Source organism: Lagenorhynchus albirostris, chromosome 6 (genome assembly GCF_949774975.1).
Source record: "Lagenorhynchus albirostris chromosome 6, mLagAlb1.1, whole genome shotgun sequence".
Taxonomy (NCBI): Eukaryota; Metazoa; Chordata; class Mammalia; order Artiodactyla; family Delphinidae; genus Lagenorhynchus; species Lagenorhynchus albirostris.
In genome coordinates, this window is record NC_083100.1 from 21,090,679 (window position 1) to 21,108,288 (window position 17,610).

At 47.1% G+C, this 17,610-nt stretch overlaps 1 protein-coding gene across 1 annotated transcript in view; it reads left to right on the forward strand.

Annotated features, from left to right (window-relative positions):
- Positions 1–1,928: 1,928 nt before the first annotated feature.
- The window catches only part of MARCHF4 (membrane associated ring-CH-type finger 4), a 96,759-nt gene continuing 81,077 nt past the window's right edge, over positions 1,929–17,610 (forward strand). Inside the window, exon 1 of the mRNA XM_060151301.1 lies at positions 1,929–2,423. Within this exon, the coding sequence (XP_060007284.1) occupies positions 1,929–2,423 (495 nt within the window). The remainder of the gene's footprint in view (positions 2,424–17,610) is intronic.

The following is a 17,610-nucleotide window of genomic DNA, read 5'->3' on the forward strand; positions in this document are numbered from 1 at the left end:
ACGGCGGAAGACAACACCTGGCAGCAGCCTGGAATCTGATTTGCTTCCTCTCGCCTTTTATAAGAGATATATTTATATATGGTTTTGGGGGTCGCGAGGACCAAGCCGGAGCCAAGTGCTGGCTGCCTCCCGCCTCGGCCACGCCGCTTCGGTTCCCCCTCCCCACCCTCAGCCGGCACCGCAAACAAGCCTCACCTCGCTGCTTCTAGGAAGAGAGGTAGCAACAGCGAGCCCAGCCAGCCAGAGGCGGCGGAGAGGAGGGCGGGGCGGGGGGGAGAGAGCCGACCGAGGCCGCCCTGGGTAGGGGCCGCGGAGGCAGAGCTGCCCTGAAGACCCGACAGCCGCCCTCCTCCGCCCCCGCCCACCCAGCAGCACTCTGCTCTGATTATTTGAGAAGCGAATTATGCTTATTCCACTAGTGTGATTTCGTCTTCTCTTTCCCCTACTGCTGACTCCTGAGCCGCCCCCGCCCCTACGCCTGCCTCGCCTCCGGCTGCATGGCAGCGCTGCCCGGGCGCGGGGGCGCAGGGCCGGCCCCCCGGGAAGGGGGAGGAGGGGGAGGAGGATCATGAGGCCGGGAGTCTTGGCCGCGTCGGACGGCGAGCGGCAGCCAGAGGACGAGCCCGAGCAGCCCCCGCCCCGGAGACACCCGCACGCCGACAAGCGGTCGCCGCCGCAGCAGCATCGGCGGCCTCGGGCGGACCCGGAGCCAGAGAAGCAGGGCGACAGCGGCCCCGAGGAGGCCCCCGAGGAGAAGGCGAGGCCACCCACCCGCCCGGACCTGCCCTTATCCCGGCCCTTGCCCCTCGCCCAGAGGGACATTTGCTGGCGCCACGGGAAGGGGGCCGAGGATTTACAGACTGCCGCAGGGGCGGGCGGGGGGCTGAGACCATGTAATTACTCCTTCCTCTAGTCCCCTCCCACAAGCCCCTATTCTCTACCCCGTATCTCTACTCCGCTCTCTGCCTCCCACCCCCCAAGCACACACCCTTCTTCTAGCCAGGATCTTAAAGCTCAGGAAGGAGGTAGCTCTGCAAGGGTTAAACGGTCTTTTCGGTTTTTCCCTTTCTTCCCCCCCCCCGCCCCCCGCCCTCCAGTCCCTGATTTTCCCACCTCTGTTCTCCTAATTGGCTTTCCCCTCTTCTGTGCAGCCCTTTGGCTGCAGAGGCAAAGCACAAGCCCCTTGCCCAGTTGCACCTGAATCCCTTCCCTACCCCCACCGCTGCTCTCTTAAAAGTAACTCTGGTGCTTCTGGGGGTTAATTGCCCCAGTTTTCTGCCCAGGAGAATTAAAAGTTCTCCCAACCTCCTCTCTTCCCCACCTTACCTCCCTCAGCCCCTCACCACCAACCTCCCGTTACACCTGAGGAAAACTACCTTTTCTCTCTAGCACATGCAGTCTTCAATTCTTCACTGAGCTAGCTTGCCCTAAGCCCAGCTTAGTCCACTCCAAATTTTATTGATAACCTTCCCCACCCTTTTATGTGAAAGAAAAGATTTCCCACTGCCTAGGCATTTGAGAAAAACCCAATAAGCCTCTCCTGGGGAACTTTCTAACAATTAGACCTTGATCTCAAGGCCCTGACAACCCACCCTCAACATTTTTTTTCTACCCCCCCTGCCCCTACCAGTGCCACCAGGTCAAAAGCAAAAAGGAGACACTCTGAGCAAAGCTTAAGGTTGGGGTAGAGGTGGAGGGGAAAGAAAACTTTTGCTGTTGTTGGGCTTTCCAGGTAGAGTTCAGAGGCAGTGGCTCGCAGTCGTCAGTCCTGGGGGCAATTTATTTGCTACGTGGAAGGGAGGTAACAGGAGCCAGTGCGAACGAAGCCTCCCCCCATCACATAGACACACCGTGGACCCCCTCAAACGATCCCATCCTCTGCAAAGACTCCGCCTGCCCCTACCGGTCTCTCTGCTTCCACCGGGCACATGCTGATGCCCCAGAGCGGGCAGCCCTGGTGGTGGTGGTGGTACTGCTGTGCCTGGTACCGCTGTGGACTGTGCCTCCCAGCCCCCCAGATGCTGCGCCACCAGGGTCTCCTCAAGTGCCGCTGCCGCATGCTCTTCAATGACCTGAAGGTTCTCCTCCTGCGGCGCCCCCCTCCAGCCCCCCTGCCCATGCACGGCGAACCCCAGCCCCCCGGCGTGGCAGCCAACAACACCCTTCCGGCTCTGGGTGCCGGGGGGCGGGCAGGCTGGAGGGGGCCTCGAGAAGGCGTGGGCAGGGAGACCCCTCCCCTGCCACCTTCAGCGGAAGATGACTGGGGTGGCCCAGCCGCAGAGCCACCTGCCTTGCTGCTCAGCAGTGCCTCTTCAGATGACTTCTGTAAGGGGAAGGCTGAGGATCGCTACTCACTGGGCAGCAGCCTGGACAGTGGCATGAGAACCCCGCTCTGCCGCATCTGCTTCCAGGGGCCGGAACAGGTGAGACCCTTTTTCCCTTTCCCTGCTTCCTTCTGGGATCTCCAGGTCTGGCAGGTTGCTACTCGCCTACTTGCCCTGGGGAACCACTGTGCTGTTTCTAGTGTGAGGACTGTAAGTTTTAAGGGCTCCTCAATGATGTCTCATGTGGTTAAGTTTGCCCAAGAGGTGTCTGGTGCCTGGCGGAGCCTGTTTGGTGGCTCAGTTGTCCCCCATGTTTGCATTTTCCTTCCAGTGCTCAATTGGAATATGTTCAATTCCATCCAAAAATTCCATAAGCATCCTCAGAGTAGAAGATTCAGAAGTTGGAAGGGGTGAAGTGAAGAAACTTGGTGGTACATTCATGCTCGTTGCCGAGGTATCCTTGTATCTGATTTGTGGTTAGTGACATTTCCCCAGCCCATCTTCAGTTCCAGATTCAGACTTCTTCCCTCTCTGATGGTGTGTGGAGACCTTGTCCTCGGCAAGCCTATGCCTGTTCCTTCACTTTGATACTAACCCCTCCCATATTATACTGACATCCACAATCACTGAGGAGGAAATGGAGGGAATTGTAAGTTCATGAAGACTATACAGTTTGTTATAACACTTCTTGGCAGACTCAAGTTTTCCTAGGTTGAAAGCAGGTAGGTAAGTAGGGTGAGAGTGAGTGTAAGGAATATGGAGAAGGAAGTAGGGAGTCTTGTCATAACTATTTCCCTTCTCAGCCCTGAAGCACACAAACTTAGAAAGTCCCTTAAACTCTCCCCATCCAGGATAGGAGATGCTTAGCACCTTATGGACCAGAGTCTTCCCAAGGCCGAGGGTTCTCCCTACCACATGCATTCAGATTTTCACAGACATACTCACCCCACCCCCTCTAGCTCCACTTTCAGTCTAGTTTCTGCAGTGCTGGAGAGTATGTGCACATTCTTCTAGAATCATGAATTGTGGCAACACTTTCCACAGAATCCCAGATCAGAAAGGTTCACCTGATCTAGTTAGTGATGCTGGTGAAAGAACATGCAGTCGCACCCCAGGCAGGGTTATGTGGTCACATCAGCCACTTCTTCACTAGTTTCCCGGAAGTGGGGTAAGACTGCTCGGTGCTCCTTGGACAAGTGATGGTGTAGCAGGATGCCATGCTGGTGCTCCTGAGTGGCTCTGGTTCTTGTTGAAGGCTTTCTCTGTGAGAGTCAGGCTTCACTGACATTTTCATTCGTTTTGTCTTTGCCCGGAATGGGCAGGGCACTTCAGGGACAGATGATGACTGGGGCCGTGGCCTGGGCATTATGAGAGGAGGTGATGTTGATCTCAGTGTGAGTAAATGTCTCTGAGAGGCTGAGGGCTGGGTTCCTCCTTCCTGTGACTAGGATTGCCTGAAGTCCCAATTGGACTGCAGCCCAGAGCCAAGGACTCTTGTTAGGCAAGAAGGCCCAGGGTGCCTGCCCTGTGCCCCTCTCCCAGTGCTGGCTATCCAGCACAGACACAAGGAGGAGTGGCGGGGCTGAGAACAAGAATTGTGCTTCACCTTAGGACGCTCCTGGTCAGCATCTACCCTAATCAGAGGCCCCATCTTCTCCAAAAAAAAAAAAAAAGGATTTATTTAGCTTCCTAACTTCTTAAGCTATTTCTTTCTTCTTCCATGTGCCCTGGTTCAGGTCTGCATGTCACAGGGGCCACTGGGAGTGTGGCTTCTGGCAAGAACACCCTTGTCTCTAGAATACAGCAGGACTTGGAGCCTGTTCTGGAGGATATTTACCTGTTGTGTGAACTTCTTCAGATTTCTTTATACCCTTGAGCCCCTTTTCCAACTTCTGTGATTTAGAGGAACCGTTTTCTGTTCCCCTCATTTGCTTATAAATGTGTTGAGAGGATCCGGAAGATAATGAGCCTGAAAATGACTTGAAAGTGATTAATATATAATGGCATGCATTTTGCTCATGGAAAAGCAGTATTTTGCTAAATAAAAAGGAAAAAAATGATTATTAGGAATATTGTGAAATACCCTCACGTGATACAGGGTCTGGTTGGAGGTTAGGAGCTTTCTTTTCTTGTTTGTTATTTTTACAATGTGTCATAAATAAAGCATGGAATAAAGAAAAAAGCTAACACCAATAAAGGAATGGGCTCTGTTATTATGTGGGAGGGATAGGGGGCCACGTTGATACTCAGACTGGATCAAATCAAGCACTCCCCGCATATTATTATACTTTGGGGGTTTGCTTTATTTGCACAGCAGCCAGGAGATTTTAATGGGATTGTGTTATTAGTAATAAGAGTAAAATGTGTTAGATGTGAACACATTTTCCCACTTTTTGCTTGTGTTTCTTCACAGGATTTCAGTGAGGAAGGGAGACAAAGAGGAGGAGGTGGGGAAAACTCTCTAGAGAAGGAAGAGAGGGAGAGAGACAGTCAGACACAGAAAGTGAAAAGCTGAGATTTCAGGATTTTGTTTTCTGTTCAAGGAGGGAGTGTCCGGCAATTGTCCACACGTGGCCCTGAATGGAGTGTAGACAGTCTGCAGTCCCAGTAGCTGAGTGTCTTGGTCTTTTCTCTGCCCAGACAAAGGAATTGAACAGCTCCCCAGTCTTTTGCCACTGCTCCAGGGGCTAAAAGGCTGCCCAAGCCGAAAATTTGGTGTCTTCCTGCCAGTGGCTTGAAATGTATGTGGTGAGGGGCAGGAAACTGAAGGATCCAGCTAGTTCCATATTTGTACGTATCTATAAAGGACTTACTACTTATTCATTCACACATGCATTTATTTAGCAAATGTTTGTTGTGTACCTACAGCATGCCAGATGTTGTTTCAGACCCTGAGTATCCAGGAGTGAACAAAACAGATGAGGTCTCTGCTCTCCTGAACCTAAAGTTCTAGTGAAGATGCAGAAATAAACAAGTAAACTAGTAGACAAATAAAGTGATTTCAGATGGCGTTGAGTGCTGTGATGAAGACAAAATGAGTTAGACAAGAATGAAAGGGAGGGCTTGGGAGCTACATTACACAGAGTGACCAGGAAGAGCCTCCCTAAGGATGTATCATCTGAGCTGATACCTAAGTGATGAGAATGACCCAACGATGCATACACAGGTCTAAAGGAAGAGTTTTCCAAGTGGAGGAGACCCAAGCGTGAACAAGCTTAGCATGTTTGAGAAATAGAAAAGGTAGGAGGAGGGAGAGGGATGGGGTGTGAACAAATGCTTTGAGGGCCAACTTGGCTCCAGGCTGGACAGCTGACTTACACTCTCCTTCCCTCAGCCAGTCACTCAGGTGGGACAGGGGTCAGTCGATCAAGGATCTGCGAGAGTGTGGGACAAGAGCCTGGTCGGCAACACTTCACTCTCCATTTCTGCTTGAAGCTCCACTAGTTCACGTCAAGGGACCATGTGCCGTGGTGGGCAAGCTGAGGTCTCCGAAGCCAGATGGCCCCAGTCTGAGGCCTGAACAATCTACACAACTTCTCCGTGCCTCAGGTTTCTCATTTGAAAACTGGGATAATAATGATAGTCCCCAAATTCATAAGGTTATTCTGAGCATCAGATCAGTCCACACAATTAGAGCCGTGCTGTCACAGTGCTTGTTGTTGCTGTTATCTCAGAGGCAAGAGACAGTGCCCCTCCCACACACCTTGTTTAAAAGGAAAAAGTGTGCCCCAGCTCCCAGTCTGGCAGGAGGGCTGCTGTGACGTGGTCTGTCTGTGGTAGTAGATTGCTTCTTGCCCCCTCACAGTGCTCTAGACAGGATGCTGTTCTTCTGTTTCCATCATCAAAAGTCTATATTAAGTGCCTACCTATGTGGGCTGCTCCGCTGAGCAGGGTCTGGAGACACAGGGCAGATGTGGCCCTGCCCCCTCAGGGAGTTTCACAATCTAACCCAGACATCACAGAGGCTTAGAGAGATCAAGGGCACACAGACAGTGAGTCGCAGGTGAATTACAGTAATATCGGGGACGAGAAAGAGATGCATGCTTAAAAGCGGCTAGTGTGTGGGGTGCCTATTCAGAGAGACAAGTGGATGAATTTGCTACCTTTTCCCCAATTAGTCAGAGAAGGTTTCTCTCCTGCTGCTGCAGACCAAGTGAGAAGAAATAGATTTAGGCTGAGTTTAGACAGCTGGAAGCGGAAGAGATGTGAGACACACGGATACCTTAACAAAGAGGTGAAACCACCTCCCAGGCTGGGTCAGCTGTGGAGCCCCTGGAGTGGGTACAGAGATGGAATCTACCATGGCAGTGTGATAGGGCATCTGTTTTGCACCTAATGAAAAGCAGGAAATGAGTCTGTAAGAGATTAACAATCTTGGTCTGCCTCCCTTATTCTTCCTAGGGTTCATTTCCCTGAAGCTCTGAGTTCAGAAGGGGCAAGAGCATGTGGAATATTTTAGTCAGTGTTTTGGGATCTCAGAAAATAAGAGAAGGGCTTTGCAGGGCTGAAGGGAACCTGGAGACCCCAAGATGCAAGGAGAACCCTGGGAATGGAGATCAAGCAGAACATTTTAGGAGAGACCCAAATGGTATATTATTTTTCTTAGAAATATGGTTCAATTTTACATTTCTTTCTGTGATTAATTAACTAATATCTGTATCCACAAAGAATAGACCCATCCCTGACATTTATGGACCCCAGGGTAAGAGTATGGATGGAGGCCCACATATCATAGACCAAAATATTTAAAAGTAATAAATCCAGCTAACAAACTGTTAAACAACGTGCATTTTATCCTTCTATCCTGACAAATATACCTTCAAAACAACCTGGAAGACAGATTTGAATTTAAAACTCTTCGAGTCCTCTGAATTCTGTACTAGCCAAATGAGGATATCTGGCCCTTGGTCCACAGGCCACTCTGATCTGATTCTCTTTCCACTGCTGGCTCCATCCTGCACCATAATAAGCCTTGGACATACATGTATGGGCACACCCACTGGCTTGTCCAGGCTCTATCTATACCGCCTCCAAAGAGCTTCCTCTTGCCCCTCTCCCTTTGATTCTGAAGAAAGAGAACCATGAAGGTTTGGGGAGCAGGCTCATGGCTGAATAGACAGGCATTCCAGGGTTCCAGGTAACTGAAGCATGTTCTAGAAGGAGGATGTGGGTCCTTGACCCTGTAGGCGCCTCACCCTATGGGAAGCATGCAGCTGAAGAAGGGTCAGAGTGGAGCCTTCTATAGCAAGGGGCCCTCTTGCCTGGGTCTAAGGGAGGTACTGCGAAGGGACTGTAAGGTCCCTGGAAGCAATGACTTGGTTGTGTTTGCTCATCAATCCAGTTCCTGGCACTTGCTTCACGTTCTATAATTATTTGTTGAATGAATGAGCCTTTAGAGTTCATCCAGTGGGCAGCCCCGCAGGTAGGGGAACTGGGGAGAAGAGACTGCAAGGGAGAAGCATATTCACTGGCATCAAATGCTGACCGTGTGTTGTGCGCAAGAAGGGGCAGACCTGTTCTGTGGAATCACAAAGGGCAGCGCCTTGGCCAGTGACGGAATCTCCAGGGAAGCCAACTTGGGTTTTGACATCAGAAAGAACCTTCTATCAAAGCTGTCCCAAGATAGTATAGGCTGCCTTAGAAAGAGGGCTCAAGTGGGCAACTGGAACTAGTGACCCTCAAGATCCTTTTTGAGCTTGAGACTTGGGGTTCGTTATGAGATTTCTTGGGGTCCAGAGAGATTTTTAATCTAAGCACAAAGAGATGGGTCTGCATCCCTTCCAATTCAAGGGGTCATCTAGTCCCAGAATATCTATTTCCCGTGTATATAATACATGGCGTATATTACACCATGGCATCTTCTGCAAAGATCACAAAGAATATTCTCTGTCCTGTGTTCATAGAAATCCTAAGTTGTTGGCAAGCATGTGATTGCTGCAATCCTGAATTTACACCATGCACATACAATAGGAGAGCAAGCATTTCATGAATGGCAGGGAACAGATACCATCATGGACCTAGAATGCAAAACCATCCCAGGAAAGGGGAAGCACACTTGCCACACCTTCCCCAAAGTCATGAGTGAGCTGTTTTTATTTTCCCATCTGAGATTTTTTTTCCCACTGTAGTTTTTCAGTTGCTACATCTGCCAGTCCTGGTCCTACTTAAACTGGAAGGTCCAAGGACCACTTCCTTAGGGTTCTCACCAGTGCTCTAATACTTATTGGGAGATGATGTAAGGATGTTCAAACCTCACCATTGGGTCCCTGGCTATTTTCCATATTTAGCTATCTATTCTTTACATGCACGTGCATACATGTGAGTAAAGTGTTGAGTGAAGCTGTCTGTCATTCACAGACAGAATTAGGGACTGGAGGAGGGGAGACACCTGGTGTCTTGACAGTGGTGGAGTGATTCTCACCTCAACTGTCTGTAGATCCTCTGCACGGTATTCACTTTGGAGTAATCCTTCTTCACTTGCCAGACTGCATCTGTTTGTGGTGGTTGGCTAATTTATTGGGTGTGGCTTCTAGCTGAGGCCCCCATACAGAGAATTACTTAATAAAGCCAGTAGAGCAGGAGTGAAATAAGCATTTCAAAAGAGCCTGGAAGAAGAAAGGAGAGATACTGGGAATCAATCTCTCTCTCTCTCTCTCTCTGCTCTTTTTTCCAGCTGGTACGTTGGAGAAGCCCAGTTGTGGCTTGTGAGTTAGGAGAGGCGGGTAGGTTTGACGGGGAGGGGATACTCAAAGGAGTGTGGGAATGAGCTAGCTGCTTCTTGTTTGATGAGAAGGAAGCCAAGTTGGAAGTGAGCCCGGATGTGAAGGAGCTGGCAAGTGAATACTGTGCGGGCTGAACTGTATACCATCCCCCTCTCAAGAAGTATCGTATGTAAGATAGAGTCACTTAGACTCTGTGAGTATTACATATAGTACACATTTGATACCTCCCTCTGTATATGTTAAAAGCAAAAATGGGACGCACATGGGAATGACCGACGCATGACAAAATAGGTGAAATTGAATAAGTTATAATTTGAGTTCTAGGTAGATGCAAACTGTCCGCAAAGAAGGGGATCTGTGAATAGAAGCTCTGTCCAACTCTGTGATCCAAGCCCACAAAGGGGACACACAAGCCCCAGTCTGGCACCCAGAGCAATTCTCATTGCTCTGATGAGAATATCTCCAGGGCCTGTGCTCAGAGGTGTTGAGGAAAACAGATCAAATTAGTTTCCTTCTTCATTGAAAGGTTACTCTGGATGTGGTTGAAGAGAATCAACATCAATTTCTCCAGAAGAAGCCTCTTGAAACCACCCCGGTGGCTAGCATAGGGCTCTGCATACAGTAGGAATTCAGTACTTGTTGATCCTTTCCCCTCCATCCTGGTACATGTTCATTCCAGACTGATAGACTTATCTTTGGTTCCTAGTGTACACGTAGTAGAAGGCATATTTGCTTGTGTGTACATGGGCACATATGTGTATGTATGTGTCTATATAAATTAAAATGCCAAGCAAGGGGGATATGGACAATCCCTTGAGATACTTTTCACCCCATCCAACCTCCTTTTCTGATTCTATAACGACAAATAGCAACGATTCTTGTTCTAGTAATCGCAGTGATCATCATCCTGGCTTGCGACCACTTGACCAGGAGCAGATCTTTTCTCGTACAATTTCAGAAGGATGGGAAGCACATGGGATTTCAAGTCAGAAAGACATGGATTTAAGTCACAATTTGGGCCCTTCCCAGCTGGGTGATCCTGTGTGACTTATTTAACCTCCCTGCACCTAGATTTCATTGTTTATAAAACAGGAATAAAATACTGAGCTTGAACACTTGTCATAAGGAGTGGGCAGGATTAAAGTTCTAGGCACACAACAGCTGTTCATTAAATGGGAACAATATTTGTCCCATTCTGTTCGTGTAACTCAGAGACCTGGAGTGGGGCCCCCAGATTACACTGCTGCCTTTTCTACCACACTGTCTCACGACAACCTTAAAAAATCAGATACTCTGATTAAGGCTGTGCTTTGACCACAGTAGACGCCAGCTGTTTTGTGCCTGACCCTCAGGGATGCACGTTTAGATCCAGTGTCTCTGTTTGGCTGACTTTCTGTCTTCCATTGCCTGACTCTGCTGGACCTCTGTCCTCTCCTGCCTGTGTCCCTCACTCCTAACATATTTGTCTTTACCATCTCCATCACCACCATGTCCCTGACAGATCTTTGTTAAGCAACACTGTCTGTTTGGCAGGAACTGTGCAGAAAGACACTTTTCTGGACTCTGAGTCCCTAGAGGCCAGGAGCAGACCATGCACACGGAGGAGTATGTTGAGGAAGTGGCAGCGGGAAAACCTGCTCAACATGTGACAGCGAGGTGTTTGCATTCAGGGTCATGCCTAGACTAGTGTTTCTGGAAGCTGGCATAGGATGGATACCCCAGACAGACATGACGTTAAATAACATAGATCCTCAAGTGAGAATGTTGTTCTCTTCTCATTTTGCTCTCATGCCTTATGATTATGTCCATGAGAAAATCTCATTGAAGAGATGATACGTCTTTAACACCCTTCTAACACTTGTCATTCTCCTCTGCAAGCAAAGAGAGAAGGCACCAGGCTCAGAGCCTTTGGACATACAGCAATATCTAGCTAGAATCTGTTAATCTTGTTTTGCTTGCATTTGTTTGTGTCTATTCTTTTTTATTAACAGACTTTATTTTTTAAAGCAATTTAATGTTCAAAGAAACACTGAGTGAGTTCCCATATACTCACCCTCACCCCTCCTCCCTACTTCCCCCACCATCAACATCCTGCATCAGAGTGGTGCTTTTTTTCCAATTGATGAACCAACGCTGACACATTGTTATTACCTAAAGTCCATAATTTGCACTGCAGTTCACTCATGGTGTTGTACATTCTAAGGACTTTGACAAAAGCATGATGACATGTATCTACCATTATAGTATCACACAGAATAGTTTCACTGCCTGAAAAATCCCCTGTGCTCCACCCATTCATCCCTCTGCCCCCACCCCTGAACGCCTGCAATATAGTCTGGCCTTTTCCAGAATGTCATATCGTTGAAATCATGCAGTATGTAGCCTTTCTAGATTGGCTTCTTTCATTTATTGGTATGCATTTACGGTTACGTCTTTTCATGGCTTGATAGCACATTCCTTTTTAGTGCTGAATAATATTCTATTGTATTAGCACAACTTGTCTCTTCTTTTTATGGTTAATGATACCGGTTTTTCACTGATGGTAGTGGCAAAAAGTCTCCTTTAGAAATAAATTTACTGAAGTAAAAATATGAGACATTTACAGAAAAATGTTACGTACGAAGAAAACAATAGTATGAATATGTCGAACAGTGTAAGCGACTGAAGTTTGGATAACACTGACCTGGGCTGCACACATTACAATAGTTCTGAGACATCTGTGGGCACCAAGAAGTGCGTCAGGAAGGGGAAAATGCAGAGGTGGTGCCCTGGAATCTGCATTTCTAACCATTAGCTTTGACAATTCCGAAGTAGGTGACTACTTCACAGTAATATTGTTTATTAGGGAGCAGTTTGAGGAGGAAGCCAAATAGGAAGGAGAAATGCTTCCACCAGACCTGAGGTTCCCACACATATAAGAAACAGAGGTGTGGGCACTGGTAGAGGAGAGGGCGGTAGTTGGGTGGGCACAGGACCATGTGACTAAGAAGGAAGGGACATGTGTCACTCAGGGCAGAGGCAGGAAGGGATGCCTCTTGCATCCCCCTCCATCCCTGCCTCCGTGATCTGAGAGCTACAAGTTTCACATGGGGCAGCCACAAGATGGAAAAGTCTAACCACTGTGGGAGCGTGACATGACGGTGAGATGCAGACTTTGACTGTGTTAAGACATTGCCCAGCTAATGTTAATTTCCCTGATGAATACAACCATCAATTCCCTCTCCTGAATTATGTTCAGAGGGCGATCTTGAGCAAAGTCCAAGCAGGGGCCTCTCTGGGGAAGCCCCAGAGTCCCAGAGTAAGGCAACAGATGGTGCACAGCCCGCTTCCTCACAGCTCACTGAATACCAACAATGAAGTGCTTCAGCTCTGGAATGGCGCATCACACTCGCCTACAACTTGGCTGGATCTAGAAACATGGCTCTGCCTAACGGCAGCAGGGGTGGAGAGTGTCATCCTCCTAGGTACCTGGAAAGAGAGGAAATCCAGATGTGGGTGAGCTCTAGAAGTCTCCCCCTCCACAGTATTAGTACCTCCCTCTTAGGGTTGCTGTGGGATTTCAATGAGATGACACATGCCAAACATTTAGAACACTGCTGACCCACAGAAAGCATGCAATAAACAGTAGTAGTTATTGTTATTATATAAGGAAGAGGTTGTACTCAGGAATATCCAAGCCCCTTCTAATTCTGTTGTCCTCTTTCATGCCGTATCAGGTGGAGGTGCTGTACCTGGGGTTTGTATAAATCCAGTTTCTCTTTCCACCAGAAGAAATCTCCCTAGAAGAACGCCCTTAGCACTAGGCCTTAAAGACTGAACCAGGGAAAGAATTTGGAAAATAGGACATGAAGGCTTTTCCAGACATAGGAACAATGGAAGCAAAAAATCAGAGATGTTTTTGGAGAAAATTAGCATGGTGGATAAGAATATGGGGCTTTCAGAGCCAAGCAGAACTGTGTTCAAATCCCAGTGTTGCTGTGCAGTAGATGTGTGACCTTGGGCAAGTCACTTACAGACTCGAAATCTTAATTTCTTCCACTGTAGAATGGGAATGCTAATAATAGTACTTGTCTTAGAGGTACTATTGTGAGGCTCAAATGATATAATGCATGCAAAACTCTTGGCAAAGAATAGAGTACAAACACACAATAAATTCTCAAAGATGCAGTGAACATTAGCTCTTGATGTTATCTGATCTACCAACTCTCAATGGTCTTCTCCAAACTTTCTTTGAGAACCTCTGCCTTGATGTGTGTATGATTGTGGGCTGCTGATCTCAGGAGGAGCTTCCAAAATATCACAGGGGTAGATGAAACTAAATATACCTAAGCATTGCCAGTAGAGTAAATAAAAATTATCTCACAGATACACATACAATTTTTCAGATGTATGTGGAAGGCATCGTGATGAGCAAAATCAAAAGCATCCTTCACTTTAGTGCAGCTTCTTGTCAATAAATATATTCTCAATGAGCAGATACTCAAAGTACAACTACAGTCATTTGAGAGTTTGTGAAACTCTTTTAGCATTAAAAGGGATCCAAATTAAGGGACATTCTACAAAACAACCAGCCAAAATGTCAAGGTCGTGAAAGATGAAGAATGAAGGGGGAACTTTCCTAGATTGGAGGCGTCCAAAGAGATATGATAACTAAATACAATGCGTGATTTAGATTGGCTTCTGGACCAGAGAAAGGGCATTAGTGAGACAGTTGGTGACGTTCGAATAAGGTGCATAGATTACTTAATAGTATTGTATCAATGCTAAGTTCCTGGTTTTGGTCATTGTATTGTGGTTCTATAAGATGTTAACCTTTGGAAAAGAAAGGTGAAGGGTTTATGGGAAGCTATGTTTATAAGTTTTTTTAATGAATCTTAAATTATTTCAAAATGAAAAGTTAAAAACTAAAAATAATTTAAATGGGGGGTAGTTCTTCATACTTGGAAAAAAAAGAGTACAGAAAAAAGAAAAAAAGTATAGAAAAAAGAGCATGGGTTTGGTGGTTAGAAAAATTGGGTTAGAATCCAGGCTCTAGCACTTAGCAGCTAAAAGCAACTTTGGGCAAATCAATTCAATCCCCTGAGATTCAAGGTTTTCTTTCTGCAACATGGAGCCAATAAAAGAAATGCATCATAGAATTATTGTGAGAATTTGAGGAGACAACACCTGCCATAGTACATGAAGGGGACTCCAGAAAAACATTCATTCTCTTTCTGGTCTCTCTTTACCCCTCTGTCTGAAGAGGATGATAAATATTCCTCACACATTTCCCCGGGTATAAGTACTGTGTGCTAAGTGCTCTGAGATTGACAGGGTGACACCTGAGCAGTGAAAAGTATTGAGTGGGCAGGAATGTTTTCCCAGTACGGGATCTTAAGCATATAAACAGAGTTCATAATCATCAGCATAAATAGCATTGACCATTATGCAGAGTTCTTTAACACTGCTTAACCTGACATCCCGAAAGGAGCATTTTGGCATACTGAGTGAGTGTGGGCTGTATATTTGATTCCTCCTGTGGCGGTGCCTCGAGGAGCCACAGACTTAAGGCTTCGTGAAGCAGTGTGCTATGTTAGAAAGAAAGCTTTCTAGTGCTGAGGCTCTGAGTTCTCCAGTGTGTTCAGAAAGCAACTGCCCAAACCAGACAACTGCAGGTGAACGAGGGCAGGCGTGAGTGGGAGTGAAGAGATGTCCACTCCTGTTGTGTGTGTGTGTCTGTGGGTGAGAGCGAGTGAGTGGGTATGTGTCTGCACATGACTACAACTGTTTAACACAGAAGAAAAAGGTGCTTGAGGGGGTTGGTCCATTAAGCTGCTCCTGCCTTTCTGTCATCTTTGTTCCAGAGAGATCACACGGGGTCTGGTCCTTGCAAAGTCACTACTGACATTCTATACAATAATCGCTTGTTTCTTACTTCTGACATCCATTAAGTGTTTGTCTGCAAAAAAAAAATCAGTTTGAGGCTTTTGGAGATGTATGTGATATGATTTCAAAAGTTCTATGCCTCCTCCCTCCCAAAACACATAGAGAGAGGTTCCTCATGATTTAAATAAATTTTCATCATTTCTACGAATGCAATGCAAGTTTCAAAGAAGTGTTTATTTGACATGATGGCTGGAATTTGCTTCACAATATTCCAGTGACTAGAGGGGAAACAAGACTGGTCATGAGTTGATAGATGCTGAGGTTGGGTGATTGGGTACATGCTTTCTTCTACTATTCTCTCTATTTTTATGTCTGTTTGAAATTTTTTGTCATAGAAAGGTATGGCCTATTGTCTGGTTAATTAAATGTTATGAAAAGACAGTTATTAAACCGGTTTTACAAAAGGGGAGGTGGAGCTAGCTGAGGGCTGACAAAATAGCCTGGGGCACAGTGATGATGAGGGCCAGAGCCAAAGACAGGACCAGAGCGCATCCCAGGGGGCACTTCACCAGTCTTGCTCAATGAGGGGAATGAATTTGATGACCTCTTAAGGGATGTTCTGTCCCCAAAGGTCATGATTTAAGGATGAAATGGTCCTGTTGTCCATTTCGTTTCTGGTCCACCTGGTTTGGCGGCAGCAAAAGGATCAGTGTGACCGTTCACTCAACAGACGTCGAGTGAACGCACCCAGTGCCAGGCCCTGGGAATGTGGAGATAAGATGGGGAGCCCAGAGTCCAGTGCAAGAACCCAGCCTGCTAAGAAGCAACCCTAAGATGACATTGTGATGAGTGCCTTGGACCAGGGTTGCATTCATTGTGCTGAAGGACCTCACAGAAGGGGTGACTAGTAATGTCTGGGAAAGCTAGAGAAGGATCGCCAGAGAAGCTAATCCTTGAGTGGCCACATAGGGATGAGTAGGGGGAATTCTCCAGGTGGAAGTGCGTGTAAGGTAAGGCTATCCGAGACCTACCCTCACTCTCCACGCCAGGAACATTTTCCACTCAGCCTAATCCTCTCTGCCTTTCACTGCTTTTCAAATCACCCTTCTCTGCTCTAAGACCCAGACTTGCTCTCCTCAGAGAGCTGGGTGGATTAAAGCGTGGGCTCCGTGCAGACGGGGGAGGGGTGCATTAGCTCCTCTCTAGAAGCTATTCCGCTCAATGCCAGCCTTTCTGGGTTTGATCCTACTGGACTTTCTGTAATTGCATCCCAGTAGTCTGACTGTTCTTGGGGGCCACCTACCTGGTGATAGTAACTCCACAAAGACTCTCTTGGCTGACTGAATTGAGTTTGTATCTGAAAGCTTCACTTGTGGGTCCAGAAGCTTCCTTACCGTCCAATGCGTGCAGAGGCACTGGATCATATTCCTGTGCTAGGGAGGAAAGAGCAAACTTTATTGTCCTAATTTTTAGAGGTAAGAAACCAGGTTCTACAGAAGTGAATGGAAGGCAAAATGCTAAGATGGGAAATACCAGGAGGAAGACATTTGCCCCTCACAGGAGGAAGACATTTCCTTCTCCACCCTTTTACCAGCTACAGAAGTATTCATTCATTCACTTCCTAACAGATGAACATATTGTAGTGAAGTGGTAATTTATCAGGATGTTTGGAGAATGAAAGAGATTAGGGAGGGAAAATGGGGAGGAATGGGACACATTTGTGGTTAATTTAATTTTCCAGTGAATTTGGGGATAACCCTATAATTTATATTTCAACTTTTATTGCTGACAATCTTTATAAAACATAAGTCCATTTTGCAGTGTATTTGAACACCATCCCAAATTCCCTTTATGTTGAAGTGTTGTTGCTTAAAGTTAGGTTCTGTTACAGAAGGCAAAGGAGGGACTTCCCTGGTGGTCCAGTGATTAAGAATCCGCCTTGCAATGCAGGGAACGCCGGTTTGATCCCTGGTCAGGGAACTAAGATCCCACATACCGTGGGGCAACTGAGCCCACATGCCACAGCTAGAGAGAAGCCCACGTGCCGCAGCTAGAGAGAAACCTGCACACTGCAACGAGGAGCCTGTGCGCTGCAACAAAAGATCCCATGTGCCACAACGTAGCCAAAAACTAAATTAAAAAAAAAAAGAAGGCAAAGGAATGTCTTTTTAGCTTCACAGACCACAGGATATCTTGTAAAAATCAGTAGGTGGATTTTATTGAAACTGTGATATCAACTTGTTTTATCTTTCTCCCGCAAGAGTGGTGTAAAATTTCCAGTTCATTCATCCAGCACATATTTATTGAGCAGCTGCTTTCTGCCAGAACTGTGCTGAGGATTCTATCCACAGGATCCTCAGCAGAGTAGAGCTAGACCACAGCTCCTGTCTCCTAGGAGCTTTGCTGTCTTGTAACTGCAGATGGGGCCATTATAATGCAGGATGCAAAGGACTAAGAATTGTGCAAAGTGCTCTGCGTGCACAGACTTGAGGATCAGGGAGGGCTTCTCACAAGAGGAGACAGCTATGGGAGCCCTGAAGTTGACCCAGATGAGAGAGTGGAAGGGCATTCCAGGCAGAAGGAGAAGCTTTTCCAAAAGCCCAGTTTGCTTCAATACACAAGCGTTCCCTCATCTTCCGTTCTCTATACTCTGGTCCGTAGAGTCATGTCTGCCACCCTAGGGCATCAGCTACAGCAGC